This window comes from Sarcophilus harrisii, chromosome 3, assembly GCF_902635505.1.
Source record: "Sarcophilus harrisii chromosome 3, mSarHar1.11, whole genome shotgun sequence".
Taxonomy (NCBI): domain Eukaryota; kingdom Metazoa; phylum Chordata; class Mammalia; order Dasyuromorphia; family Dasyuridae; genus Sarcophilus; species Sarcophilus harrisii.
In genome coordinates, this window is record NC_045428.1 from 29,751,362 (window position 1) to 29,778,317 (window position 26,956).

At 37.2% G+C, this 26,956-nt stretch overlaps 1 protein-coding gene across 1 annotated transcript in view; it reads left to right on the top strand.

The window, feature by feature from the left end:
* The window catches only part of TMEM212 (transmembrane protein 212), a 34,743-nt gene extending 22,444 nt beyond the window's left edge, over positions 1-12,299 (top strand). The window contains exon 4 of the mRNA XM_023500822.2: positions 10,538-12,299. Within this exon, the coding sequence (XP_023356590.1) occupies positions 10,538-10,558 (21 nt within the window). The 3' untranslated portion in view covers positions 10,559-12,299. The remainder of the gene's footprint in view (positions 1-10,537) is intronic.
* Positions 12,300-26,956: the final 14,657 nt, after the last annotated feature.

Below are 26,956 nucleotides of genomic sequence, written 5' to 3' on the forward strand. Positions count from 1 at the left end.
GAACTGAATTCAGGTCTTCCTGAATTCAGGAGCAGCACTCTATCCATCACAAGAAAAACAGGGGCATTATATCAAGGGACCTCCATTTGAAAAGCACACAACTTAAATAGAGGAATACAATGCAATAAAAAAGGACAAAATATCCTCATTCTTGGACCAGTCATTAACAACTAGTTCAGAGGAAAAAGGATGGGGGTGCTAGACAAATTACAGCTGTCCTGGATAGTTCCACAAAGCCTCCTCTTCCTCCTCCTCCTCCTGTATGAGGTAGAATGGTTTCATTTATTTTTATTTCATTAGCAACTGTTATTTTTTTTAATGAAAAAAGAGAAAGAAAATATTTTTTCTTAGTATGGCATATGGGTTTGTTTTTTTTTAAATGATCTGAGAAATCTGTTTCCTTTCTATAAAAGATACAGGTAGCACCTTTGAATTCTGCCCAGAAATGATTTTTCCCAGTCTTGTGATTTTATTGGTAGAGGGAATGACAGTGTAAACACTCCCTCTACTGATACAGTTAAACTTCTCCATAATTTAAAGCTTTAGAGAGAGTTGCCTCGAGGTACATAAAAGTTATTTCAAAAGAAACAAGAAATAAGTTATGTCAAAGGAAATATACCAGACTCGGATGTTTCTTTGTATAAAATTAGTATTATTAGTAGTATCTTTGTAACTATTATTATTGTGGGTAACTAGGTAGTGCAGTAGATAAAGTGCAGGGCTTGGAATCAGGAAGGCTCATCTTCCTGAGTTCAAATCTGACTAACTAGTATGACCCTGGAGAAGTCACTTAATCCTGTTTGACTCAGTATCTTTATCTGTATAATGAACTGAAGTGCCTTAAAGCCATTTTCTAAGCCTATAATTTGCAGAACAATCACTGATCTGCTTTGGTAGAGAGAGATTTCTTACCAGAAGTTTCCTACACATTGAAATCATAGATTGAGACCAAAAAGAAGACAGACATCACAGATCATCTCTGTCTCTGTCTATCTCCGTCTGTCTGTCTCTGTCTCTATCCTTCCCTCCCTTTCTTCCCTCCTTTCTTTCCTCCATCACTCCTTCCCCCCTCTCCCTTCCCCCTCTCTCTCCCTCCCTCCCTTTCCTGCCCATATGTGATCAATTACCAAATTTTATCAAATCTTCCTCCACAACATCTATAAAATCTACTCTCTTCTTTCAACCAATTCTTTCAATTTCTTCCATTAAAAATGTTCAACAAAGTATCATACCATCCCTATAGCTATAAGATCCAAAGAAATCAATTCAAAACAAACACTTATGGAGCACTATTGCATACATGCATGAGACTATTGTGCAAAGTACTCAGAATAGTTTCTGTGGTTCAGTAGTATCTTACTCTTCATGACCCCATTTAGGGTTTTCTTGGCAAAGATGCTAGAGTGGTTTGTCATCTTCAGCTCATTTTAACAGATGAGGAAACTGAGGCAAACAGAATGAAGTGACTTTCTCCAGTTCAAATAGCTAGTAGAGTGTGAAGCCAGATTTGAACTCAGAAAGATAAATTTCTGATTCCAAACCCAGGGCTTCATGCACTATGATACCACCTAGCTGAGAATACAAAGACAAAACTAAGTACAGTTAGGAATTCCTACCTTCAAGGAATTGATTTTCTACTGCATGGAAACCAGTAACAAAGTTAAATAGAAAATATGAAAAAATTTATCTCAAATTGGAGACAGTGCTAATATTTAGGGGGAGGTGATCTCAACGAACTTTTCTGTTTACAAGAAAGTTTCTAAAATAAGCTTCGAAGGAGCTCTGATTCTGATTCTAAGGAAGTGAAGAGGAAAGATATTTTAGATGGGAATATTCACTACGCAAAACCCTGGAGGTGGGAGATTGAATTGCATGTATAATTTGGAATAAAGTGTATTAGAAAGGGAGTAATAAGGAAAAACATTATGAAGAGAGGCAAAAGATTATGGAGAACTATAAAAATGAAAGGCAGTATAACTGTGGATAGGGTGTTGAATTTTGAGTAATGAACACCTGACTCCAAATTCTACCTCAAGAAACTTACTAACTGTATGGCCCTGAGCTCCTCACTTAACCTCTTTGAAATTCAATTGACCCACATATCAAATAAGGCAGTTGAACTCTATGTTCTCTGTGATATCTTCTAGCTCTAAATCTATGACCCTGTTTTATTCTAGGAAAGTGATATGGTTAAAATCGGCCTTAAGGAATATTAATTTGACAGCCATGTGGAAGATGACTTGGAATAGGAGAGATGGGAGATTATTTAGGAGTTTACTACAATCATCCAATATTATTATGAGCAAAAAGTGCTTATCCTATTACCCAAATAATTAACTGATCTTCCATTAGGGCTATCTGCACTTTAACTTGATTTTCCAGCAGGGATCATGGACCAAGATGATGAAAAGCCTTATTCATGAAGTTTGGGGATCACTTGAAAGGAGTAGAGATTTGTAATTTAGAGGAGAGAAGGTTTAGGAAGGAACAAAAAAGATTGTTTTAAAGTATTTCAAGATCCATCATGGGGAAAAGGGAACAAATTTATTCTGCTTAATAATCAGTAGGCAGTTGGTAGTACATGTGGTTGGCCTGGAGTGAAAAAGACCTGAGTTCAAATTTGTCCTAGCGTATCTGTATTACTGTAGGCAAATCATTTAACCTCTATTTGCTCCACTTTCTTCAATTGTAAAATGGGGATAATCATGGCACCTCCCTCTTTTGTAAGGAACAAATGAGATTGTATTTGTTAAAGCTATCTGACAATATACTCTTTATATAAATGCTAATTCCCTTCCCCTCTAACAATAATCACTATCATTTGTAGCATTTATGCTTTAATAAAATAAAAAAGTATTTTTAATATTGATAAATCAATATTATTTTATTTGATCCTTACAAAAATCCTAGGAGATAATTTTTACCTACATTTTACTGATGAGGAAACTGAGGCAGAGATTTAATTGACTTTTCCAGGGTCACATCAATATTTATTGTCTGATATAGGATTGGAACTCTTCCTAACTTCAAATCCAACTCTCCATCCATTGGTCATCTAATTGCTCCCTTATGGCAGAATCAAGAGCAATTCAAGGAGTGCACAAAAGCAAAGTTATACGCAATGTGGGAGAAATCTCTGAATTATCAGTGTAACACCAAAATACGGTGGGCTTTCTTCAGAGAGAATCAGAAAGATTTACAGGTTGGCTGTCTTGGAATCCCTCCTCAGATACTATATATGATTTGATTTAGCATCACAGAGAGAGAATTGGAAGAGATCTCAGAGGCCATCTAATCTAATTTCTGAATTTTATATGTGGGGAAACTGAGTCCCATAAATGTTAAATAACTTGTTTATTTTCACAAATGCAATAACCACTAGGGGCAGAATTTGAACCCAGTTTCTCTGACTGCAGTGCCAGTACTTTTATCCACTTTCATCATCCCCACTCCCACTCCTCCATGCTTATTAGTGATAGAAACCACAAGTATCAGAGTTCAGAGCTTTCCCCATTCCTGTTAGGTGAGTCTGCTTTCTGAGATCCAAAGGGAGTGTTCAGATCCAAAGGGAGTGAAGAATGAGTCATGCCCACCTTGAAGTGACCCCAGAATCACAAATCTCTCATTTACTATCCTCTTTCTTCTTTTCCCATTGATATTGCATTTCGATGTCAGAATGGAGCAACTACTTTCCAAGTGTAGTTGCATTTCATGTATCCAGTAGAGACAGACTCAGGGTGATAGTAACTTTCTGAGGGAAGAAATGAGACTTGAAGTATTGGTTGCCGTGTGTTGAACTGAGTTGAGGTTTTGCTGAACGGACATTGTTGACAGCTCCCCAGCTGTACATTTTTATGAAAATATTTTTTTTTTCAAACTTCATTAGTGATAGAAAATATTTTTTTTAAAAATCATTTTCCAAGAAGGTCTAATTTTATTTTCAAAGGGGTTTATACTTTTCTCCTTCCAACCACACCCATCCCCATTGGCAACAAATTAGGCAAAACTCCCATTTTCATCTAAAATGTTAACATGAAAATGGTTTTGAAAAGAAAACAAAACTTTTATCCTAAAGCTGAAATGTAATGACTTAAGAGGATAGGGAGTCTTAGATAGAACCCAGAAGTCCAGCTCCTCTGTTATCATCATTAACCTATGCAGGGAGCCTCATTTGTCTTAGTAAATGATATTCCAAATGTGTTTTAATGGCACAATATTGGCTAAATGATTTTTTTCCTATAGTTATTTTAAAAAGTGGAAAATGATTGAAATAACACTATTGGAAAAATGTGGGCGTTTCTGAAATAACAACTGATTCGTATGGAATTTATAAAGTGCCATGATTATAAAATCATAGAATTTGTGCTCTTTGATCTCACCTTAGTGATAAACTGATCCAACTTTTTATTTTAGAGGAGGAGAAACTGAGGCCTGGAGGAAGCAAAATGATTTCTTCAAAGTTAGATAGATTATAAAAGAGTAAATCCAAGATTTGTAGAAACAGCCACAGGGAACAGTGGATAGAGGGCTGGGTCTGAAGTCAGGAAGACCTGAATTCAAATCCAGCCTCTCTGACACTTATTATCTGTGTGAACTTGAGTAAGTCACAACTGCATCTGCCTCAATGAATCATAATAGCATCTTCCATCCAGAGCTGTTGAGATAATATCTATAAAGCTCTAAGCAAAGTGCCTGACACAATAGTGGACATTTCATAAATGCTCCCTCCTTTCATATTTAGATATTCTAATTTCAAATCCATCGTCCTTTCCACAGAAGCACAAAAACTTGTCACCTAAGTTAAAAAAGATCTTGGTATAAAGCAACTTCCTCATAGTCCCCTCGCTGGTCTGGAGGCAGGATTGGAATCCCCCTCCTGACTAATTCCAGAGCTCTGAACATATTGCCTCTCAAAATTATTTCCCAAGAAACACAGAGAGAATGAACAAAGAAATAAGAGAACTAACTAGAAAAAATGGGAGTTACTTCCTTCCTGAGATTTCTCATGATAGTCATGTGAGAAGAGATTAATTTAAAATTCATATTTAAGAAAAACTGTGTTTAATCAGAAACATCCAAGAGGTAGAATTTGCAAAGAAGAGAGAAGGAATTATTTTTCCTAATGTAATCAAAATTTAAAAATGTGTATTTAGATTTTTCACTCAAATTATTGTCTAAAGGACAAAGTTGTTTTCTTGGCTTAGCTCTAGATGTCATCAGTTGCCTAATAAAGAAGAAAATTAAAGCATCAGCGCACTCCAAGGGTAGTTGAAAGGGAAATGGTGGGTGTGAGTGGATGACTACACATTATTCACCAAGAATTATTCAAGGGAATGGAAAAGAAAGGCAATAGCTAATGGGGCAAGAATAAAAAATAACTGATACAAAACTTGTGAGCTCGTCTGGTAGATAGATACCTTAGCAATGTCAAAAGAACTCCAGGAACCTCCCACCATATATTGAGAGAGCTCCCAATGGAGGATGTTTATGGAGCAGCAATTAGAGTAACTGAGAATGCATCGGGGGGGGGGGGGGATGGTGCTAAGTAAGTATCATCAAAGGAAGCATCCACATTGATGAGCTCAAGAAGACATTGAAGGGCCAGAGTAAATGACAGGTTAAGTAGTATATGCTACTGCCCTGTTGAATTATTGGTTGGCTTTTAAAATTACATTGATAATTGCACATTTGTCAGGTGACTTAACACCATAGAATCAGAACTGGAAGAAACCTTAGAGATCATGTGGTTCAACCTTTCCATTTTACTCATGAAGGAAATGAAGCCTAAAGATGGGAATGGATTTGCATATGGTCACACGGCAGAGAGGATTTGAACCACCTCATGGGATTTAAGACTTTATGTGAAGGCTGATTGCTCAGAGAGCAATCTCTGACTTTCAGGAAGGGGGCTTATGAGTAAGAGAGATGGAATCTAACCATTCAGAATACAAAGCAAGGAAGAGGACAGAGCAAAGGGTAGCATTTCCAGCAGGAGATTCAAGTGTGGCACTATGGAGATTGTTCAGTGGTCAGGAGTGGCCGAGAGGAGTTCAGAGGCAGGGAGACACAGGTGTTTTGAGCACAAATTATGTCTCCATGAATGAATCCCATATTGCTGCCTCAGCTGAGGTTGGAGAAGAATCAGTAGTGTTTCTGTCCCCTTTCCCTTTGTCTCTCTATAGTGAGGGTAGGATATTTGATACTTAACTAAGGACACCCTTAAGGATTTTCTAGGCAACCTGAAAGTTTCCTTAAGGTCAGTCTTTGAAATTCCAGCAGCCAACCTGCAGATAAAGTTTAAAATTCCTTTCAAATATATTCTTAGAGAATATACAAGTTATCTCTTTCCCATTGTTGGGGTGAGGGGCATGGTGTCCCCATGAATTATAAAATCCATATAAAAATTTTTCATCCTCTCTTAATACCTGAAAAGTCTGAATTAATATCCTATTAAAAGATAAAGTATTATACAATAGTACACATGTATTTTATGTGTTTCTCAGTTTCTAAGCCTTTTCTGTGTCATCTGCTGGTCTTTGTGTGTCATTGAATTGCTTGTAGCGGTATGTAGATAGTTAAGTAAGTTCAAAGTAAATTTAAAAGGGAGAAATGAATAATTGGAAGGACTCAATAAAAGCTTCCAGTAGGAAGTGGCCCCTGAACAATGCTTTGAAGACTCTAGGGAGTCTGGGGGGCAAGAGTAGATTCCAAATATAGGGGAGCTATCTTTTAAAAAAGTACCCCCCCAATCCCATTTAATTTCTTATGCTGACCCATAAGATATCACAACCTGTGATTAGGAAAGACATGATGTGGAAGGGATACTAGCAAAAAAGACTGTCCATATGCAGGAGCTTCTACCTCCCCTTGCTGCTTCTCTATGCATTTGCTGAATCTCCTAAAGCTGGGTTCCATATGCAAAAGATATTTGGGGTTATTTAATCACTTCAAAACCTCAGTTTTTCTCTGGGTTTAGAAGGCAATAAACAGAAATCCCAAGTTCTGTCATTTAATGTTTATGCTATAGGGGGAGAAGAGTGAATTCTCCTTTGGGGACAATAAGATCCTAGGCTTTTCAATGGTGAAATGTGCTAGGGCAAAGGCATGTGATCATATCATGCTTTTAAAACCTAGAAAATAATTAAAAATCATACACCCCAAGGGGAAAAAATGTGACCTAATGAGTGCGAGGCTTGGATGGGAAAATATAGGCAGCCATCATATATTGCTTACACCAGGGGTTCAATGAAAGCGAGTTCCCATGAATGAAAGGAAAGTGAGTTGTTTAGAAAGGGAAAGCTGAGATCCTGAAGAGGTTTGAGAAGTGAATTTCTAGAGAAGTTTTTCCCATATGAAGGGGATGGGGGAATGGGATGAGGAAGGAGGAATAGTGCAGAACAGGGCAAGTTGTCAGAACACGTTCATAAAAGTCCTCTAGCTCAGTGTATGTGTAACAACGCAGCCGAGGATCACCTGCTGCCACACATATATGGCTTCATTGAAGCTTCATCTAACATAATCCACATCAGAACTTATACAACAAAATAAAAATAAGTCTATTATATCACCCAAAGAAAGTTAGCTCTAGAAGACTTTCTATTTACTTTTTCTATTTACACACTATTTACAAGGATAATAAAATAGCCAGTTATATTGGACAGCTATAAATATTCTATCGATTCAATCCCATTGGACAAGTGTTTGTTAAATATCTAATATCTGCAAAGCATTGTGTACCTTCCCTCAAGAAGCTTGCCTTCAAATAGGAAAGGAGTGTGGGAGAATGCAGCATGTAGACAGATAAGTACATAAAAGGAAAAAAAAATAAATGGAAGGCCTTAAGAAGTTTCAAGTAGCAAGTGATGCCTTGTACAATGCTTTGAATACCCTAAGGAGTCTAGGGAGTGAGAGGCAAAGGGGAAGAAGGAGAAGATTCCAAATATAAGCCAACCACCTTTATAAAGTTACAGAAATGAGAGGTGGAAATTCAGGTGTCAAGAAAAGCTAGCTGTCAACTTGACTGGAATGGAGAAGGCCTGCAGGGGAGTCAAGTCAAAATAAGACTAGAAAGATAGGTAGAAGTCAGATTTTGGAGGATTTTAGATGTCAGGCTGATAATTTCACATTTTACCCTAATAGAGAACCACTGAAGATTTCTAAGTAGAGAAGGGACATGGTCAGATATGTGTTTTTGGATCATCACTATTAACCTAAATGTCTTAGGGTTCCCTTCCACACTTAAGAATCCCACTGGGGTCCAGATATGAATTTCCTCTGGGTTTTATTGAATTTCAGGAATGTCTTCTTTAAAAAATAAATTATCTTATATTAAAATTTTAAAAATCTCCTTTACATGAGACTCGGGTAAATGATAATTTTATATTGCCTAATTTTAAAAGGCTGAGTCAACACAATTTTTCCTACTTTATGTGATGTAAAAATAGTCCTAGAATTTGAGATCAGGGAGTGGGGTAGGGGTGGGGGTGGGAGGAACCACTAGTTAATATAATCCAGAGTAACAAAGCATGATCTCCCTGTCAAATCCATTTGTCTTTAACCGGAGGCTTTCCCAAAGTCACCTGTCAGGAATAATGAAGCCATCTCAAGCTGTACACCAAATCAGAGAGGAGAGGGAGAAGTGATTAGGTCAGGTTTTATCATCTTGTCATTTCAGTTTAATAATCAGTTTCACCTCTAAGAGATAATAAAAGAATTTAGGGAAGAAAATGGGAGTCACTGTAGGAAAATTGAATTAGGAAAGGAAAGCCTTCCCTATTAAAAGCGTAAGAGACATCCTAGTTTAGTTAATTGGGAAAAAATACTGATTTCTAGTCCTTATTTACCTGATCAACAAACATTGACTAAATATGTAGTATGATATAAGCATTTAAGTTAGTTGCTAAGGTTACAAAAATAAATTTCTACCTTCAAGAAGCTTACGTTCTAGCTCTGTATTTAATCTCTGCAACCTATCAGTCACTTCTTTGTGAATCTGTTGCTTTATTTTTAAATGGGGATTATAATAACAGTAACTAGCATTTATATGCACTTAAGAAATGCAAAATGTTTTCCATATATTATATCAGCTAAGTGGAACAATAGATAAAATACTTGACTTGAATTTGAATCTGGCCTGAGACACTTCGTAGCTGAATGACCCTGAACAGGTCACTTAAGTGTTTTCTGACTTAATTCCCCATCTGCAAAATGGAAATAATAATAGCATCCAGGATTGTTGTGAGAATCAAAGTGACATAATACTTGGGCGCACTTGGAATCAAGAGCATAGTTCAAATCCTGTCTCAAGACACTAATTCTGTAAACTTGGACAAGTTCCTTAACTCTGCCTCAGTTCCCTTATCTGTAAAATAGAGAGAACTGGAGGAGATTCCTCTCCCAGGAATTTTGTGAGGATCAAATGAGATTAATTTAAAGCACTCGGCACAGTGTCTGGCATATAGTAGGCACTCAATAAATGTTTATTTCTTTCCCTTCCCCTCAGATGATCAACCAACAAGCATTTATTAAGCATCTACTTTAAGTCAAGCACTGTTCCAAGCTTACCTTAGACAAAAATATCCAATTCCTGACCTCAGCTTACATTCTACATAGTGGGAAAAATGGATGACCGTGCATATATAATTATATTAAAAATAAACAGCCAATTAGGAGAAAGTACTAGTGACTGGGACTATAGGGAAAGGCCTTATATAGGATTCTAAAATGTAGAGGTGAGGGGAGAGTGTATTGCAATCCAGGAGAATGGCCTGGGCACAGGATGAGAGGGTGTTCGAGAGATAGCCAGATGGTCCATTTGACTGATGCTTAGAACCCAGTGTTGTAACAATCCTAGTCTTAGAATCCAGTCCTGTAACATGCTGGGGATGGAGAGTTTGAAGGTGGGGAGCAGGACAAGAGACTTATAGCCACAATGCCCCAGAAACATAAACCAGATCTCTTGTCTCCTTAAAGTAGGACCTAAAATACTCAGAAACAAATATTTTTAAATTGGGGGGGATAATTTTTAAAAGTTGGAAAAATAAAATAAAATGCTCTGAAAAGCTACCATGTGAAGAGGTCATTTTTCCCTGCCAGAAGATAATTTTCAAGGCACTGTTAGTTCAGGCAACAAGGCAAATGTTACTCCCATAAATTAAAGTTCTGATTTTCCCCAGGAAAGATTTCTGAGTTTGTTCATTACAAAAGATCCTCCAGCAAAAAGGAGAATTCTTCCCTCTCCCTGACATTGACCCCCGCCTCCTTCCTCCAACCCCATCTTCTCCCCACAGAACAGGGGCTGCCAGAGCAGTAGCTACCTCATTCTAAATGTGAGATCTCCATCTCTCCCTTTACTCCAGCTTTCTAAATTCTTCAGGGGCACCAGAATACCATTACACTGAGTCATCCTCCCTCCTTCACTAGTTCCCCACTGACCTAAACAAAGGCTGAATTTCACATCAAGAGTGACAGAGGGGTTTCCTTTCACAGATTGTGGAAAGCTTCGATGTAAACAGCATTTTTCCCCCTTTATTTCTAGGGTCAAAGGAATGGATGGTGAACTGGAGACAGTGCTCGGTGGAAATCCCTCTTATTCCCCGGCATCTGAATACATCTGTGATTTGTGTGTTTTGATCCCCAGCTAATTTTTTTCCAAGCCTGGAAAAACCTTCCTCGGTGGGCTATGTCAATGTGATGCCACAGCTGAAATTCTTGCATAATTTCTTTGCCAGCAGGAAATTGGAGATCTGGACTGCCCCAGCCAAAATGATTCTCTCTCTCTCTCTTTGATGGAAGATTTTATTGGCCGTGGGGGTCATCCCTATGATCACATCACCAATACAAGTTCCCTGTGCCCCTTTGCAATCGAATTAAAGCAACATTTTCTCGGTCTCCTTTCATTATTATATCTCAGAAGTTAAACAAGAGTAGTAATCTGAGGTTTTGTTAATTTGACTTTGACTGGGAGAATTCCACTCTGCAGCTGGCCCTCTATCACTGCTCTCACCCACTCTGTCACATCTGCTTTTAGCCTGTTATTAAGGGGTCAGATCCGTAGGGTTCCAGGATAGTTTCATCATAGAATTATAGATCACAAAAAGCTAGAAGATACTTTCTAGATGTATTTGCAAGTTTGATATATTTCATTTTTTGATTCTTTCCTTTTGCTCATATCCAATCAATTCCCAAGAACGATTCATATCCCCTTCTCTCCATCACTCATATCCATCCCTTTCTCTCCACTCCCTTACCTTCTACCCTAGCTCAAGGACTCGTACTTGTTGCCTGCTAGACTGTTACAATAATCTCTTAACCAGTTTGAATGTCTTCTCCCTTCTTCTGATATATTTTTAAAAAATATTTTTAAACAAATGTATAATTGTTCATGCTGGAATGTTAAACTGTAAATGTTGACATGGGTTTAAGGATGCTTTGAGATTCATTCTTGTCACTTTCCAAGGACATTACCCTCCCCTCCTTTTGAATCCTTCCTTGGAATATGCCTGTGTGTGTGTGTGTGTGTGTGTGTATGTGTTTGGGTGTGTAGTTAAGCAAATTTATGTGCATAGTTAACATGGAAACTAAGAATTCTAAAAGGTGGAGATGAAGGATCATATTCTAGGGATGCAAGGTAGCCTGTTCAAAGTCCATCATGGAGTTGGGATAAAAAAATAACATGTGTCAGGAACAGAAAGAAGTCCAGTTTGTCTGGATCTTAGAATCTAGGGCTTGAATTTGTAGCCTAGGTCCAGGAGAGGACTCCTGCAAATACAATGTGCCCAGAATCCAAGTGAGACTTTTGTGGCAGGCTATTCCCTTCAGAGTCAGAGGCCTTGGGTTCAAAACTCATCTTTGATATTAGCCATCTATGTGACCTTGAACTTATCTTCCTGAGTCTCATTTTATTATTCATACAATGAGGACTTTAAACTAAATGCCTTAGGGATTTCTTTCTGCTCCAAAGATGTGATCTGATGGAATAACCAAACATTGGCCACATCTGAAAATTTAGACCTGCCTCTGAGGTTATGGTTTCCTATCTTCTATCACTGTACAGAGTAGGTACTTAATCATTGCTTATTGACTAACTAACTGATCAACCTCTCTGCTGAAGAAAAGGGAGAATATTTCATTGTCAAATCTTTTAAAATCATGACTGGTCATTGCATCTATAAAGGAAAAGAAAAGGAAGAAAGACAGATTTTCCTTTATTGAGGTCATTCTGTAAAATCATTCTGTCCTTCTTCTTCTTCTTCTTCTTCTTCTTCTTCTTCTTCTTCTTCTTCTTCTTCTTCTTCTTCTTCTTCTTCTTCTTCTTCTTCTTCTTCTTCTTCTTCTTCTTCGTCTTTTTCTCCTTCTTCTCTTCCTCCTCCTCCTCCTCTTCTTCCTCTTCTTGCTCCTCCTCTTTCTCCTCCTCCTTTTTCTCCTCCTCTTCCTCCTCTTTCTTTTCTTCCTCCTCCCCCTCTTCCTCCTCTTCTTCATTCTCCTCTTCATCCTTCCCTCTGTTTCTCTATCTCTCTGTTTCTGTCTCTCAGTTTCTCTGTGTCTCTGTCTCTGTCTCTGTTTCTGTCTGTCTGTCTCACTTTCTGTCTTCATTTCTCTCTTTCTATCTGTATCTGTCTATTTCTCTGTCTCTGTGTCTCTGTCTGTCTGTCTATATCTGTGTCTCTGTGTCTGTCTGTCTCCCTCCTTCCCTCCCTCCCTTTTCCATACATCCTTCACATCCCTACCAGAATAATCTTCCTACTGTACACATCTGACCATGTCACTCTCCACTCAAATGTGACAACATTTGAAAGTATTTAGCTAAAAATGCCCAGCACATGTTGTTCAGTCATGTCTGACTCTTCCTCATTGCAGTGGGATTTTCTTGGCAAGGATACTGCAGTGGTTTGCCATTTCCTTCTCAAACTCATTTTATAGATGAAAAAACTGAGGCAAGCAGGGTGAAGTGACTAGCACAGGATCACATAGATAATAGGTGTCTGCGACTACATTTGAACTCAGGAAAATGAGTCTTCATGACTCCAGATCCAGCACCCTATCCATTGAGCCATGTAGCTTCCCAATACATAGTGAATGCTATATAAACACTTATTCAACTCCCCTTCCCTTCTTTTCCCCTGCTCAAAGTCTTTATCAGCTCTTCTTTGTCTACAGTACAAAATATCAATTTCCTTGCCCTAGCATTTAAGGTCTCTCCCAACTTGCCTCCCCCCAACCTTCTCACACATTCCAGTTCTAATGTGTCAGGATAATTAAGTGTTCACCAGTAACAGGTAAGATTTTAAAGCCAAAGTGTAAGGAAAGAAGAGGACCTCGGGCCTTTAAGATCCCCACCAGCTCTGAATCAAAGAGCCTGAAACTTCCACATTTGCACATGGAGAAAGAAGAGAAAGAGAAAGAAAGAGACTTGAGGTAATATAAGAAGCTAAGAGGAGTGTCAATATGTCAGTCCTTAACTCAAGCAGAGAATTCGAAGTGAACCTGAAAATGGGACCAAAGCCAAGCTTTGCCACTCCATACCTATGGAATCTTCAGGGATGCACTTCAGCTTTATGCCTCAGATTCCCTAATCTGCAAAATGGGGCATAGTACTAGTGTTTAACTAGTTCTTAGCTTTTTCTTTTATTTTTTTCAAATCAGTGATGTGTAGGATAATAAGACACAATACAAAGAATGCTAGATCTGAAGAAGCTGAAGTTCAAATATAACATCAGATGCTTCCTAGCTATGTGTGTGAGCCTGGGCAAGTCACTTAACTGTGTTCTGCCTCAGTTTTCTTATCTGTAAAATGGAAATAATAATAGCACCTACCTTCCAGAATTGCTAGGAGGATGAAATGAAATGATAGCAAATTATTGTATGTAATAATATCAAATATAAAATAACAGTAAATATATGTAAACAATAATAAATCATTATATTAAGTACTTAATACAGGATCAGCACATAAGTGCTATATAAATATTACTATTATTAGTAGTAACTTTCTACAGCAAAATTACTATTATTAGTAGCAAATTTTATAGTAAAATTACTATTATTAATAGTCAATTTACTATTGTTGGTAGTAAATTGTTATAGTAAAATTATTGTTATTAGTACTCAATTTAAATCATAAAATTTTAACTTTTAGTAGCAAATTTTATAGTAAAATTACTGTTATTAGTAGTAAATTGTTATAGCAAAATTGTTATTTTAGTAGTAAATTTTAATGGTAAAAATACTATTATTAGTAGTACATTTTATTGTAAAATAGTAGTAAAATTATTATTGTTAGTAGTAAGTATAATAAAATTGATCTCATTAGCAAATTTTTATTGTTGAAGTACTATTGATGGTAGTAAATTTTTATAGTAAACTTACTTTTAGTAGCAAACTTTATAGTAAAATTACTCTTAATAGTAATTTTATAGTAAAAATCAAATAGTAAAATTACTCTTGTTAGTAAATTTTATAGTAAAATTACTATCATTATTATTAACAACAACTATTTCTCTAGTGCACTGAGATTCAGGGTACATATTCCCCCTGATAACTCTGTAAGGAAATAAGAATAAATGTCATTATCTTCGTTCTCCAAAAATAAAAGAGCTTGCTCAAAGTCAAGCAGCCACAAAATAGCAGAGCCAGAATTCACACCCAAGCTCCATCTTGGTTCAGAGCCCAACATTCTTCCCAGTCGGCCCCACTATGGTGGGACAAGAGACATCAACAGCAGTAGTATGTAGATTGGGTTAACATTAAATGTCTGATATGGACAGCTAAAACTGTAGTCAGGCATCCAGAGAGAGAATTAAATAAAGCCTCTCACCCCTGGCATTCGCAAACTAGAAAGCAGAAATTCAGCCCTGCCTTTGACCACAAGTTAGAGCCAAATAGTTGATTCCCCCCGGCTGTTCCTTCAGTAAAGCCAAGAGGGGAAAAAAGGAGTGTACTTTTTTTCCAACAGGAAGGTCTGAGGCCCTACCTTGCTTTGAAATAACCTGTTTCTCCCAATGCAGACTGCTGCTACTCTTGACTAATGAGATCGGCAGCCACAGAAGCACAATGGTCAGCTTTGGGCTCTCAGCGTGTGGACACGTTAGCCTACATGGCGAACTGCTCAGAAATGAGGCTGGGGAAGAGGGAAGAAAACAACAGCAAAAAAAGAAAGAAAATCTCTTCCCTCTCCCCCCCACCCCAAAGGAGATTCTTACACAGTGCCATCATCCCGATCTTGAAATCCTCCCTAGAGCTGTATTTCACTCTCATTGGACATATGCAAATTATCTCAGATGCACTGAGCTTCTGCCAATGCACAACTTATAATAACAGAGCAGGAATGCAATGTGAGCTCTCTCTCCGCAGCCCCTGAAAGAAGAGAATCTCTTGACAGGGCAATTGAGGCCCTTGACATTCCAGGAAATAGTTTACTAATGTCATTCAGGCCAAAGTCATACCCAAACTCAGGGAGAGGCTGCATAAAAAACACAGAGCCTAAAAAAAAAAATCAGAACAGGGAACCATCCTGTATCCTTCATTCAAGACTGGGTTCGTTTTGTTTTTCTTTTTTTAAATATAGGTAAGGCATCCCAACTCAATTGAACAGTGTCACTATTGATTAAACCTGATACAGAAAGGATGGGTTTCTGCCAAGGAGTTGGCAAGCACATCCTGTGTAGCGCCATCCCCCACCTCCTTATTTTCTTAGGTACTGGATCCAAATCACATACAGATCTTTATGGGAGTCCCTGGTCTTTCAGTTCTGCTTTTCATTTTATCTGCAATCACTGCAGGGAAGATAGAGTGATTCTGTGCATGCTGAGCCACAAGTTCAGGGCTTGGAAATAAACAAGAATTGCCTACAGATAATGTCATTTTATATAGTAAAGATCGCCCGAGCCGACAATGGACCTGAGCTCTGGCGTTTGAGAAACCAAGGAGTGCATGCTCAATTTATTTTGATCCTAATCACCAAGCACTTATTAAGTGCTCACTGTACGCCAAACATTTTATGAGATACTGGATATACGAGGATGAAAACTAGATAGTTGTTGCTGTTAACGCAAATATTTGGGACAAAGAGAAACTAATGAGAGTTCTCTTTTAGGATGTAGCACTTAGGTTACATCTTGAAGGGGAAGCTGATAAACAGAAGCAATATTAATTAAAATTAAAATTAAAGTGATATTAAACAAAGGATCAGTAGACTGAAGTGCAGATACTGCCTTCCACATGGACCAGCTATGTGGCCATGGGCAAAGCACTGAGCCTCAATTTTCTCATCTAAGAAATCATCATGATTTATTATAAAACTTGAACATCAGTGCATAATTTGTGATCCCCAAATCACATTTTGAGAAACACTGTTCTGGGTAACTATTCAGTCAAAATTTGTTCCAAATGTTATACTCACTTTCTTAAAAAAAAAAAAAAACTATTCACCATAATTAGTATTTTTATGATGGACTATTATAAATAAATAAGTCATCATTTTACTATGACCACACCATTTGTTAGTCACAGAAGGTATTAGGCATCTGACAAAAGGTTGAGTTGATGAGTATAGTTCTAGACCTAATCAATCTGAGCTTGTCCTCCAAAAATATTCCTCCCTGATGTAGATAATTGAGTTAACTATACTATAAGGCCAACAATACTAGTTTGTTTAAAGTTGCCATCCAAATTTGTGTTCCTATGCTAATCTTTTTTCTTAAGCTGGTCAAGGTCTTACTCCAACACTGTTTCTATGTTTGGGAATTTCCCAATTCAGTGAAATCGTAGAGCTCAAGGTTAGATCAGGATGTTCTTTACTCTACCCTTCTCTTGTTTCCCTCAGTCACTTACACCTGGCCTAGCATAGTTGTTGATGTTGTACATCAAACCTAAGCTGCCCTGGGTGGCTGGGCAAGTGAGAGAATTGTAAACACAGAGCCCAGCAGGCAGGAAAGAGGCAGTTTCATAATAATACCCAAATCATAGAGTTTTTTGTTATGATGTACAAATGAGATACATGTAAAGTGTTTCTATAAATGTCAGTCATTGTTATGATTGGGGAAAGATTTGATTCCACAGGTGGGCTAGTACAGATTTCTGGCTGTTTATTCCACCTACCTCTTTTCTTTGAGATAAAATCTACCATTTTCTGCTGGGCATAGAAATTATAGGAGAGAGAATGAACACCCACAGATAGGTACAGAAAGACTGATCTTGTTTATCTACTAGATGGGGAATGATTTGGGGTTGTTTTAGAAAGGACGGAGAGACATGGCTGCCAAGGGCAATGCTGGCTTAGCATAGAAATTCATTTGTAAAAAGCTTTTGGAAAAGTGTGGTAGAAGTTTATGATCAGAATCTCCCCATTAAAAAAGAGAGAGAAACAGTAAAGGAAAAAAAAACAGTCCTAAGAAAGTCTAGTTAAAACGAGATAAAATGTTTTCTAGTGGCGTTTAAGGATAAAAAATGGAATGACAACAAACAGATAAAAAATGGAGAAAATCTGTAAATATTTTCATAACAAACTCTTTCACCAAGGAGAGTGGAGCCATTACATTGAGACCCTAAATTGTTGTCCCAGATAAGATTAGAGATGAAGTAGAAATGGCACTGAAGAAACAGAAGATGAGAAGAGCATCTGCTGGAGCCTGATGCCAAGACCACTCACTGGGAATTGGGTGAAGATGTTTACAGCCTAGCACCATAATGATGTTATATTCATTGAAAAAAAAAACTATTCACCATAACTATTATTTTTATGTTGGACTATTATAAATAAATAAGTCAACTTCCCATTATGCCCATATCATCTATTGATCACAGGAGGTATTATAATAATAAATACTTTGTCCATATATGTTTCCTTCTCGAACAGCCCTTTCTGGGTACATCCTGACAATACATGTGTCCTATTTTTTGTGTCTTTCTATTTGGTTCCATCCTCCTCATTGTTACCAGATGTATTTGTGGGAAGCGATGCCCCAGGTAAAAAGAGGAATTTTTTTCATTGCTACTAACTTTGCTATACCATCTCACTAAATGGCCTTGTATTGAACTAATTATATCCTCTGATTGCTAAAAAGCACATAATACCTGTGGGGGCTCATGAGCTATAGTTTGAGGGTACTTTGAACCCAGGGAAGTCATCTCTCCAGAGGATCTCCTTTATAAGCTGGGTGATATACTGTGGGAGATACTAACTTTTTAATTTGCTCAGACAAGAGAACCTATATTTTCCATAACAAAATTCACTGAAAGTTGTAGAGAGTCCTGATTATATATGGCTCAGTATAGGATCTCCCCAAAATGTGAGCAACAATGTCCTTTCTAGAAAAAATATTCAATATAAATTTTACTGAACATTCTAGGAAAAAATATCAGCTATAGACTAATGCTTATTTTCTCTACCACAGAAAATACTTAAAATACAAATAACTCAATGCACACATTAACAGATACATAAAATACACCAATATTACACTCTTCCAAAAGATAAAGTTTTTTTTTTTTTTTTTATGCGAGGGCTGCAATAATTGCAACTGACATTTCACATTTTCTTGGGCCTTGCTCTGTGAAATGTTATTTGTTTTAAAAACCTTTTAGTAACATCATCAAGATGCCTTTTTCAAATACATATTATGATATTGTCTGAGCCAAGAGAAATTCTACATAAATGTTGAAGCCCCCCAGATGATCCTGCTTGTATATGATATGAACTTGATTTTACAATGTCCCAGAGCTTTACAGAGCCTTCTAAATGACATCCATGATAACTTGAAAACATTTAGTCTAACAATCCATGCAGGAAAAATCAAGTAGATGAAAAATGTCAGAGCAGTTAAATGGACAACCTGTTTCAGCTCATTTTGGAGTTTCAGAGGAAACTGAGATAAATGGGTCTAAGTGATTTCCCCACAAGCACACTATTAGTAAGTATCTGGGGTCAGATTTGAATTTAGGTCCTACTTACTCTAGGTTTGTTGCTCTATTCACGGTGCCACCTAGCTGCCCTATTATATATTATAATATTGCATATCATATTACATATTATAACATTTTATATATGTGTATATTAATATAGGTGTGTCATGATATTTTAGATATAATTATTATGAAAATATAGCAAATGAACAATGAATTAGATTCAAAACTAGTCAGAACACAATGGCTTGCATTGTCTTTGTGAAATGGCAAAGTTCTTTGAATGGCCCCAAAACTCCAGGTCAAAGGCCTATCTTTTAAATACCCATATTCTTCTGATGCTGGTAGATGACTACAAGTCAGTAGTATGAGCAGAATTCAAACCCAGGACTTGAATCCAAATCCAAAGCAAATCTTACCTCACCTCACTGACAATCAATCAATAGACAAACATCTAGTAAGTGGCAATAATGTGCCAGGCTTAGGTTTAGGTGCTGGGAAAAGGAAGACAGGAAAGAAACTGATCTCCCTTCTGGGAATCTTACATCCTATGTGTCCTGACTTGCCCTCAGAGAGCTGTGGTTTTATGATACCTCAGAGTATATCAAAGTGGCTGAGACAGTGAAATTCTCCAAAGACAATTGTGCTCATTCATTGACTTCAGAAGAAAGAGATAAACCATACAGGCTGTGGAAGAATGGAGCAGGAGCTTATTGGGGTCAGAGCTGTTCACTGCAAAACTCCAACAGTGGTTACGATGGCACTGGAAAGACCCAATTTGTTCATATTAGTGTTCAATGTTATTAGGCATCTCTGTATTATCTGATAAGTGCTTGTGTTACTTTATGATTTCTACTTTCAAACCCAAAATATAATGCACAATAATAATAGCGAAAATTTCTAATGACTTTTCATGCCTTTATCTACTTTGAATCTCACTGGGACCTCACAACAGTCTTGGCAAGTAGGTATTATTATTCCATTTTACAGATGAAGAGTTGGAATCAAAAATGATTTCAGTGATTGACCCATCAATGAAATATCTGAGGTAGATTTTAATTTAAGTCTTCCTGATTCTATGCGTAGAGCTCTGTGCACCACACCATTTAGCCATGAGCACCCACCTGTAAGATCTCAGAGTTGTCACCATTTCTCTCTTGCTGTTTTTTGTGCACTACAAAATTAGAGGTTTGACAAGATTATAGGGGCATCCTAACAGAGCAGGAAGAGCTCTGGATGCCTCACGTTTAAATTCTGGCTCCATGGCTCACTGCTTATGTGACATGAGGAATTGGATGACCTAGAAGTTATCTTCTAGCTCTAAATCTTTCATCCTATGGTTTTATAAAGTAAATCACCTTTTAAAATCTATTACCACCTGTTCTGCCTTCACAGCCTAAAGACCCATGATTTGCAGCTTATATATGATATTTCCTCCCTTAAAGAGGAGCTTCTTAAGAAGAGGGACGATTTGTTAATCTATTTGTATCCCAGGCAGTTAGCACAGCACTTTGCACATAGTAAGTACATAAGTGCTTTTTAATTAACTCAATCATTTATTCTTCCCGTGATCAATAAATTCCACCACCAACAATCCATCATTTGCTAGCTAGATGGAATTCTTAAAGCTGCTGCTATCGCAAAGACAAAGAAATCGAGGGCAGTGGGAAGAAGATCGGTCTGTGTCTCTGGAAGTGAGCAACTTCCCAAAGCCCATGTCAATTTCCCTTGGAGGCGAATAGAAGCAGAAAGTTTGTTTCCACACTTGCCAAGTGGTATCTTCCTCAATGTTACAAGCCTTCCTCAGTGAGCCACTCCCTAAGTCTAAGATGCATCAAAGCATCAGAGATTGTGAGACAAGGGGTGCTAGCAGAAACTGTAATGTAGCATTTTAAATAACCTATAAGCAGAAGTAGTCAAAGAGGATTTTTCTTCCATATGTTGGAATAAGGAGGAGGAGGAGGAAGAGGAGGAAAAAGGAAAAGAAGAGGAGGTAGAGGAGGAAGATAAGGAGAAGAGGAGGAAGAAGAAGAAGAGAAGGAAGGACTCTTACTACTGCATTGCTGTTGCTATTGCTGCTCTTCATTGCTAGGTATCTAGATACACCTTTTTTTTTTTTTAAGATCATTTTTTCCCCTTTGTTCACATTTAATCTTCTAAGAGCTAGGATTGCATGATAGGGTCAGTGTAAATAAATAGCTACTAAATCCCAAGCCTGTGTTTGGTGTGGTTCTATTAGTCTTCATCTTGTCCTTACATGTTGAAAGTATAGTTGAGCTTTAATACACAGGTCAGATGTGACCCCTTAGCCTTTCCCCAAGGCAAGAAGGGTGGATCAAAGCTTCATAAACTTCCTCTGGGCACTTTTTTTTGGTTCGTTCTGGGAATAAAGACTTCCCACCTCTCCTGTTTTCAGAAACAGATTGTGTCTCAGTAAATCTACTTTTATCAATCGGAAACTCCATGCCCACTTGGCACCTTGGGATAGGGTATTTGTCTCAGAAGGATAAATTCTTCACTCTCTAGAGCTTTTATCCTGGTAGCCAGAGAGAATTATCAGTAGAAAGCTTTGTCAGCTTGGGCAAGAGGAATGAGTTATTGATATCCTAGAAAGATAAGCCTGAACTAGGTCATTGAAAAACAACAAATCTCTCTTATTAAACTTCCACTGAGCAAAATATTAATGTTATAAAGCAAAAATAATAATAATAAAAAAACCTTTCAATCTCATTTGCAAAGCTTCTTGGCAAAGACTGACCCAAAAACCAAATCTGAATAGAGTATCCCTTAGCCATAAAGGAAAAGAGTCAAGGAGAAAGATGAAGTCACTTTCGACTGTTCTCTTCATCTCTATTCCTACAGAACAATTCAATTCTACATCAGAGAGGAAGACTCAAGGACAAAAGGGAATACTTTAATCTTGATTTTTAAATCATTCCTTGGCACTTTTATTGAGCATATCAACATGACAGCTCCAACCTTCATTTCAGGGATTTCAAAAAGCATTGCTTGGATTTTCCAGTTCTGGGGGAAGCTCTCAACAAGAGATTCTTAACTTGGAGTCCATGAACTTAGTTTTAAGTAATTTCTTTGATAACTGTATTTTTTTAAATTGCTTCTTGTGTGATCACATATTTAAAAATATGATTCTGGAAAGGGCTCCTCAGGTTTCCCTAGATTGCCAATGAGGTCCAAGACAAACAAAAATGTAACCTCCCCCCCAAAAAAACCCCCCCAACTAAACAGAAAGATTTAATTTTTTTTGCTTTGTCTCATATTGCACTAAAAATTATAACCAGCCTGCAATCTAATATATTCTATAGCTCTAAACATTGTCTAATGGTGGTATTTAAGGCATAGAATTGTTTGTAGAAGGATGTGATTTTAAAAAAAGAAAAAACAGTTACTATTTTGTAAAAGAGTTTTATTCCCCCAGAATAGTTCACCTACCCAAGAATAGACACATTTCTTGGCATTTGTGGAGAAAAAGACAACTGCGGTTTCTAGATGTGGGTGCTTACAGGTTTTGTTGATGAGTTAGATGCTGAAATTCTACCACCTGCCAATTAGAAAAGGGAACATTTTCAAACACATAAAATGTCATCAAGGTTCTCTAAATGTACTTCTTGGATCCTAAATCTTGAAAACTGCCAATACCAAACCTCTAAAAGTCACTTGTCACTAAAGAGAAATCATAACCAATGTGAATTTCAAACTTTCCCTTCTACTAATCATTTCCAATAGACAAATGACTTCACGCTCACTTTCAATAATAAATTGTTATGCAAAAGGTGTTTTCCCACTATTTTTTAGAAACACCATTTGTGCTCAGCAGTAATTTTTAGATATAACTTCCATTCAAACTGAACTTATAACAAATAAAAACAGTGACTATAACCAACCACATATGAAACATTTTGCACCTTTGTCCCTGTCTTAAAAAAAAAAAAAAGATCTATTTCATCATTTGTTTATGAGGACCTGACTGGACTTAGGAATTTCTCACTATTTATCTTCATTTTACTCTTCTTTTTATATGTATTATTGTTCTCATCATGTATTTCTCTTGGTTCTACTTCATTCTGTAGCAGTTCTCAGAAATATTTCCATGTGTCTCTGAATTACTTCTATTCACCATTCCTTACAACTCAGTAATGTTCTAGAATATTTATATTACACAATTTGTTGAGCCCCCAATCAATTGGGGCCCAATTTTTTCCCTTCCCTCTCCACCCCACCCCTCACCAGTTGTTGTCTTTTTTTTTTTTTGCTGCCATAAAAAGAGTTGTTTTGAATATAGTTGTTTCTACTCTCTTACCTAAAATTAAGCTTTATCTACGTGAAAAGGATATAGATATTGACAACACCTGAGAACTGTTGCTGGTTGACATGAATTAATAAAACAAGGTTTTGTTACTGCACATGATCATTAATTCAGATCTAATCCAGGAACAAAGAAGAAAGTATCATGTTTGCAGAAAGACCTTTTTCAGACTGCAGAATAACGCAATGGTAGCACAGCTACGAAGAGTTTTCCTTTGACAAGATCAAAGGCATGAATCCTTTTGTTAGTGATAATGTTATTTTTTTTAAAGACTCCCTTTGAAGGAAACAGTAACAGAATAATCACATACATGTGAGCTTTTTAAAAATATATTTAATTTCTTTTAAAAATAAGTTTCATTGGTGCCTTTTGCTTTTTATATCACAATTATTTCTCTCTATAGCTCTCTCTCCCCATTCAAAGAAACCCTTCCTAGTAAAAAGAAAAACACTTAAGCAAAAACAACTGACCCAGTGACCCGCCTCTGACAATATGGGATGCATATGTTTTTGTAACTGTAAAAATATGTACACTGATGACTTGAAAGTTAATATTTATCTGATTGCGACATTTTCCCAATTGTAGTAAATTGCAACATTCCCATTCCCTCTTTCCCCCAATTCCTGCAATGAGATCCATGAGCAGTAAGGAAGAAGGCAAACATGGAGTTCTCCATAATCAATTACATTTTGGCTTTCCCACTCTTAAAGCTTCAAGGCTCTTTGAAACAGTCAGCCAGATAATCTCCTCCAAAGTCGCCAACAAGGCAGTATGTGCTAATAAATAGTGCATTCGTGCGTACTTTCCAGAGACAAGGTTTCCCCCCCCCCCCCCCCCCGGCCCCAGTATCTCTGCCCTTGACATAGGCAGTGATTATACAAGGAAAATATTGGCCCCATATCATCATAAATCCAGAACTGCAAAGGACCTTGGAGACTGTCTAATCCAAACCCTTCATTTTATGGATGAGTAAACTAAGATCTGGAAAGGATAAATGATATGCCCAGGATCACAGAACTAAAGAGCTACAGAAATGATTTACAGCATAGATTGTGAACTCCTTGAGATCAGGGATAATTTCTTGGTTTTGTTTGTTTGTTTGCTTGCTTGCTTGCTTTTGTTTTTGTTTTTGTTTTTACCTCCAGTGCTTAGCAAAGTATCTTGTGCCTTATAGGTGACAGTGTAATTGAGAAGGCGAACAGAGGACTGTCTTCTTTTATTGGCTTTGATCCATTCCAGTGTGCTAGAATGGAAAGAAAACCTGTCTTAGATTCAGGGATCTGAGTTCAAGTCTAGATCTCCACTAGCAATGTGACCATAAACCAGACATATTACCCTTCTAGCTTCAGTGGACTGATTATAAGAGAAAAATCAGATATCTTCCATTGTCAATCTCTTGGGGAATATTACAGAGATCAAATGAAATAAGAGATAAAAAATGCTTCACTAACCCCAGTATTCTAGATAAATGTTTGTTTTTATTAGTAGTATTGATCATATAAATATGGAGCTTTTGCGAACTTGTTTGTCTTGGCTTCCCAAAGTATGATTCTCATTCAGGCTTATTGTCAGCTTGAATAAAGAAAGCTGTGTCATGTCTATGGCTATGTATATTGCCTTGGAGTTACCAGAGAAAGACAAAAGTCAGTTAGGAATGGAGGCTCTCAAAATGTGTTAATCTATATAAACACAGAAACATATATACAATTCCTATAGAAAAAAAATTGAAAGGCCAAAAGCATTAATGTCTAGGGAGATAGGGGAACAAAACCTTTCCAGAAAAGGGAAAGTGCAGCTTCAGAATGTGACCCAGGCTCCCTGTATCAGCCAATCTAGTCTATTATTTACTAAGCACCTAGCAGATATCAAGCACTAAGTGCTGGAGATACAAAGCTAATAAGACACTTCCTGTTCTCAAGAAGCTCACAAGTCTCATGGGGAAGAACATACAAATGATAATGAGGCCACAGACAGGACAAATGGGAAAAAAATCAAGAGAGGGAAGGCACCAGGGGGAAGGAGAATTGGGAAAGGCTTCTTAGGTAAACACTTGGAGGAAACCAAGAAAAATAGGAGTTAATAAGAAGAGGAATTTCTGGTGAGGGGAACAGCTCATGACAAGGTGAAAAGGCAGGAGATGAAGCAATGAAAGTGATGTCAATGGATTAGTTGGTTGGTTATTCTTCATTCTTGAAGAGGGCCAAAATGATATCACTATGTTAGAATGAAGTTACCATGTGTCCAACTATGGCTGATCAGACCAATATAAGCTCCACTGGATTATAAAGGACATGGAAAGAAGGAAAGTGTATGAAGACTAGAAAGGTAGGACATCTATCATTTGGAAGCTTGTAAAGTACTTTAGGATACAACTAGGGAATAACCCTGTGATTTTAATTTTTTAGGAACTCCCTTGATCAATGCAACTGACAGAATTGGAAAATTTCCTAGAGCACTGACAAATGTTGTTGTCCAAGGTTATACAGCCAATGGATGTCATTGAAGGGACTCCACCTTATGACTTCCTAGTTCTGGGGCCAGCATGTAATCCACTATATAGTACTGATCCTCTTATATGCATTTATTAAACATCTACTGTGTACTTATAAAACACATTTTACCTATTTTGTTTCAGATTGACAATTCTATGAAAGAAGTATTATCATTAACATCATATTATTATTATATGATTGTTAATCTTGTTCATATAAGGAAACTGAAGTTTGAAAAATGACTTGACAAGCAGTGGTTGTTGTTCAATTGTTTTTCAATTCTTTTAGACTCTCTGTGCTTCCAGTTGAGATTTCCTTGACAAAGATACCAGAGTGGTTTGCCATTTCCTTTTGTAGATCATTTTATAAATAAGGAAACAGCGGCAAGTAGGGTTAAGTGACTTACCTAGGATCACGCAGCTAATAAGTATCTGAGGCCAGATTTGAATTCAGGAAGTCTCATCTTTCTGACTCCAGGCCTGGCGCTCTGTACTATGGTACTACCTAGCTGCCCTGGATCCCAGTTCAAATCACAACTTTGTGGATTGCTATCTGTGTGATCCTTAGTAAGTCCCTTTCTTTCTCTGGGATGTGGTTTCTTGAGTGGTTTGGGAAAAGCTGCTTGGATTATTTTTTTTTTAATGATCTCAAAGATCCTTCTAGCTCTAAAGCCCATAACCCCACAGATAGTGGTATTCAATATCAGAATTTGAACACAGATCTTTAGTGACTACAAACAAGTCCTACTGTTTAGTAGCCTATCTTACCACCCTTTGCAATACACACATATCACCTTACTTCTGTTACAATATTATCTTGGACAAGCTAGATTGCAAGGTAGTCAATAAACATTTTTATTAAGCTCTTTGTTTCAGGTACATGCTAAGTAACAGATGATTGCAAGTGATTTGATGACAGATTAAGTAAAAAAAAAAAAAGATTTCCCACATCAGACAAAAAAAATGGCACGCTAAAACACAATTTAATTAATTCAGCATAACTCCACACCACAGCTTTCTCTACATCATGTAGATTGTTATACTCCTAATACAACTTCAGAACCATACTAACCATCAGCAAAACTTTCACTTGCCATAACTGGAGTTGGTGATTTCTGTAGTTACATAATATCATTCATTTTACCTTAATTTTATGATGTATTTGAAAGTACACCGGATGTTGTCAGTCCATCCTTGGCCCCAGAGTTGGCAGGAAGCCTTCTCTCCCCCGTCATTCACCT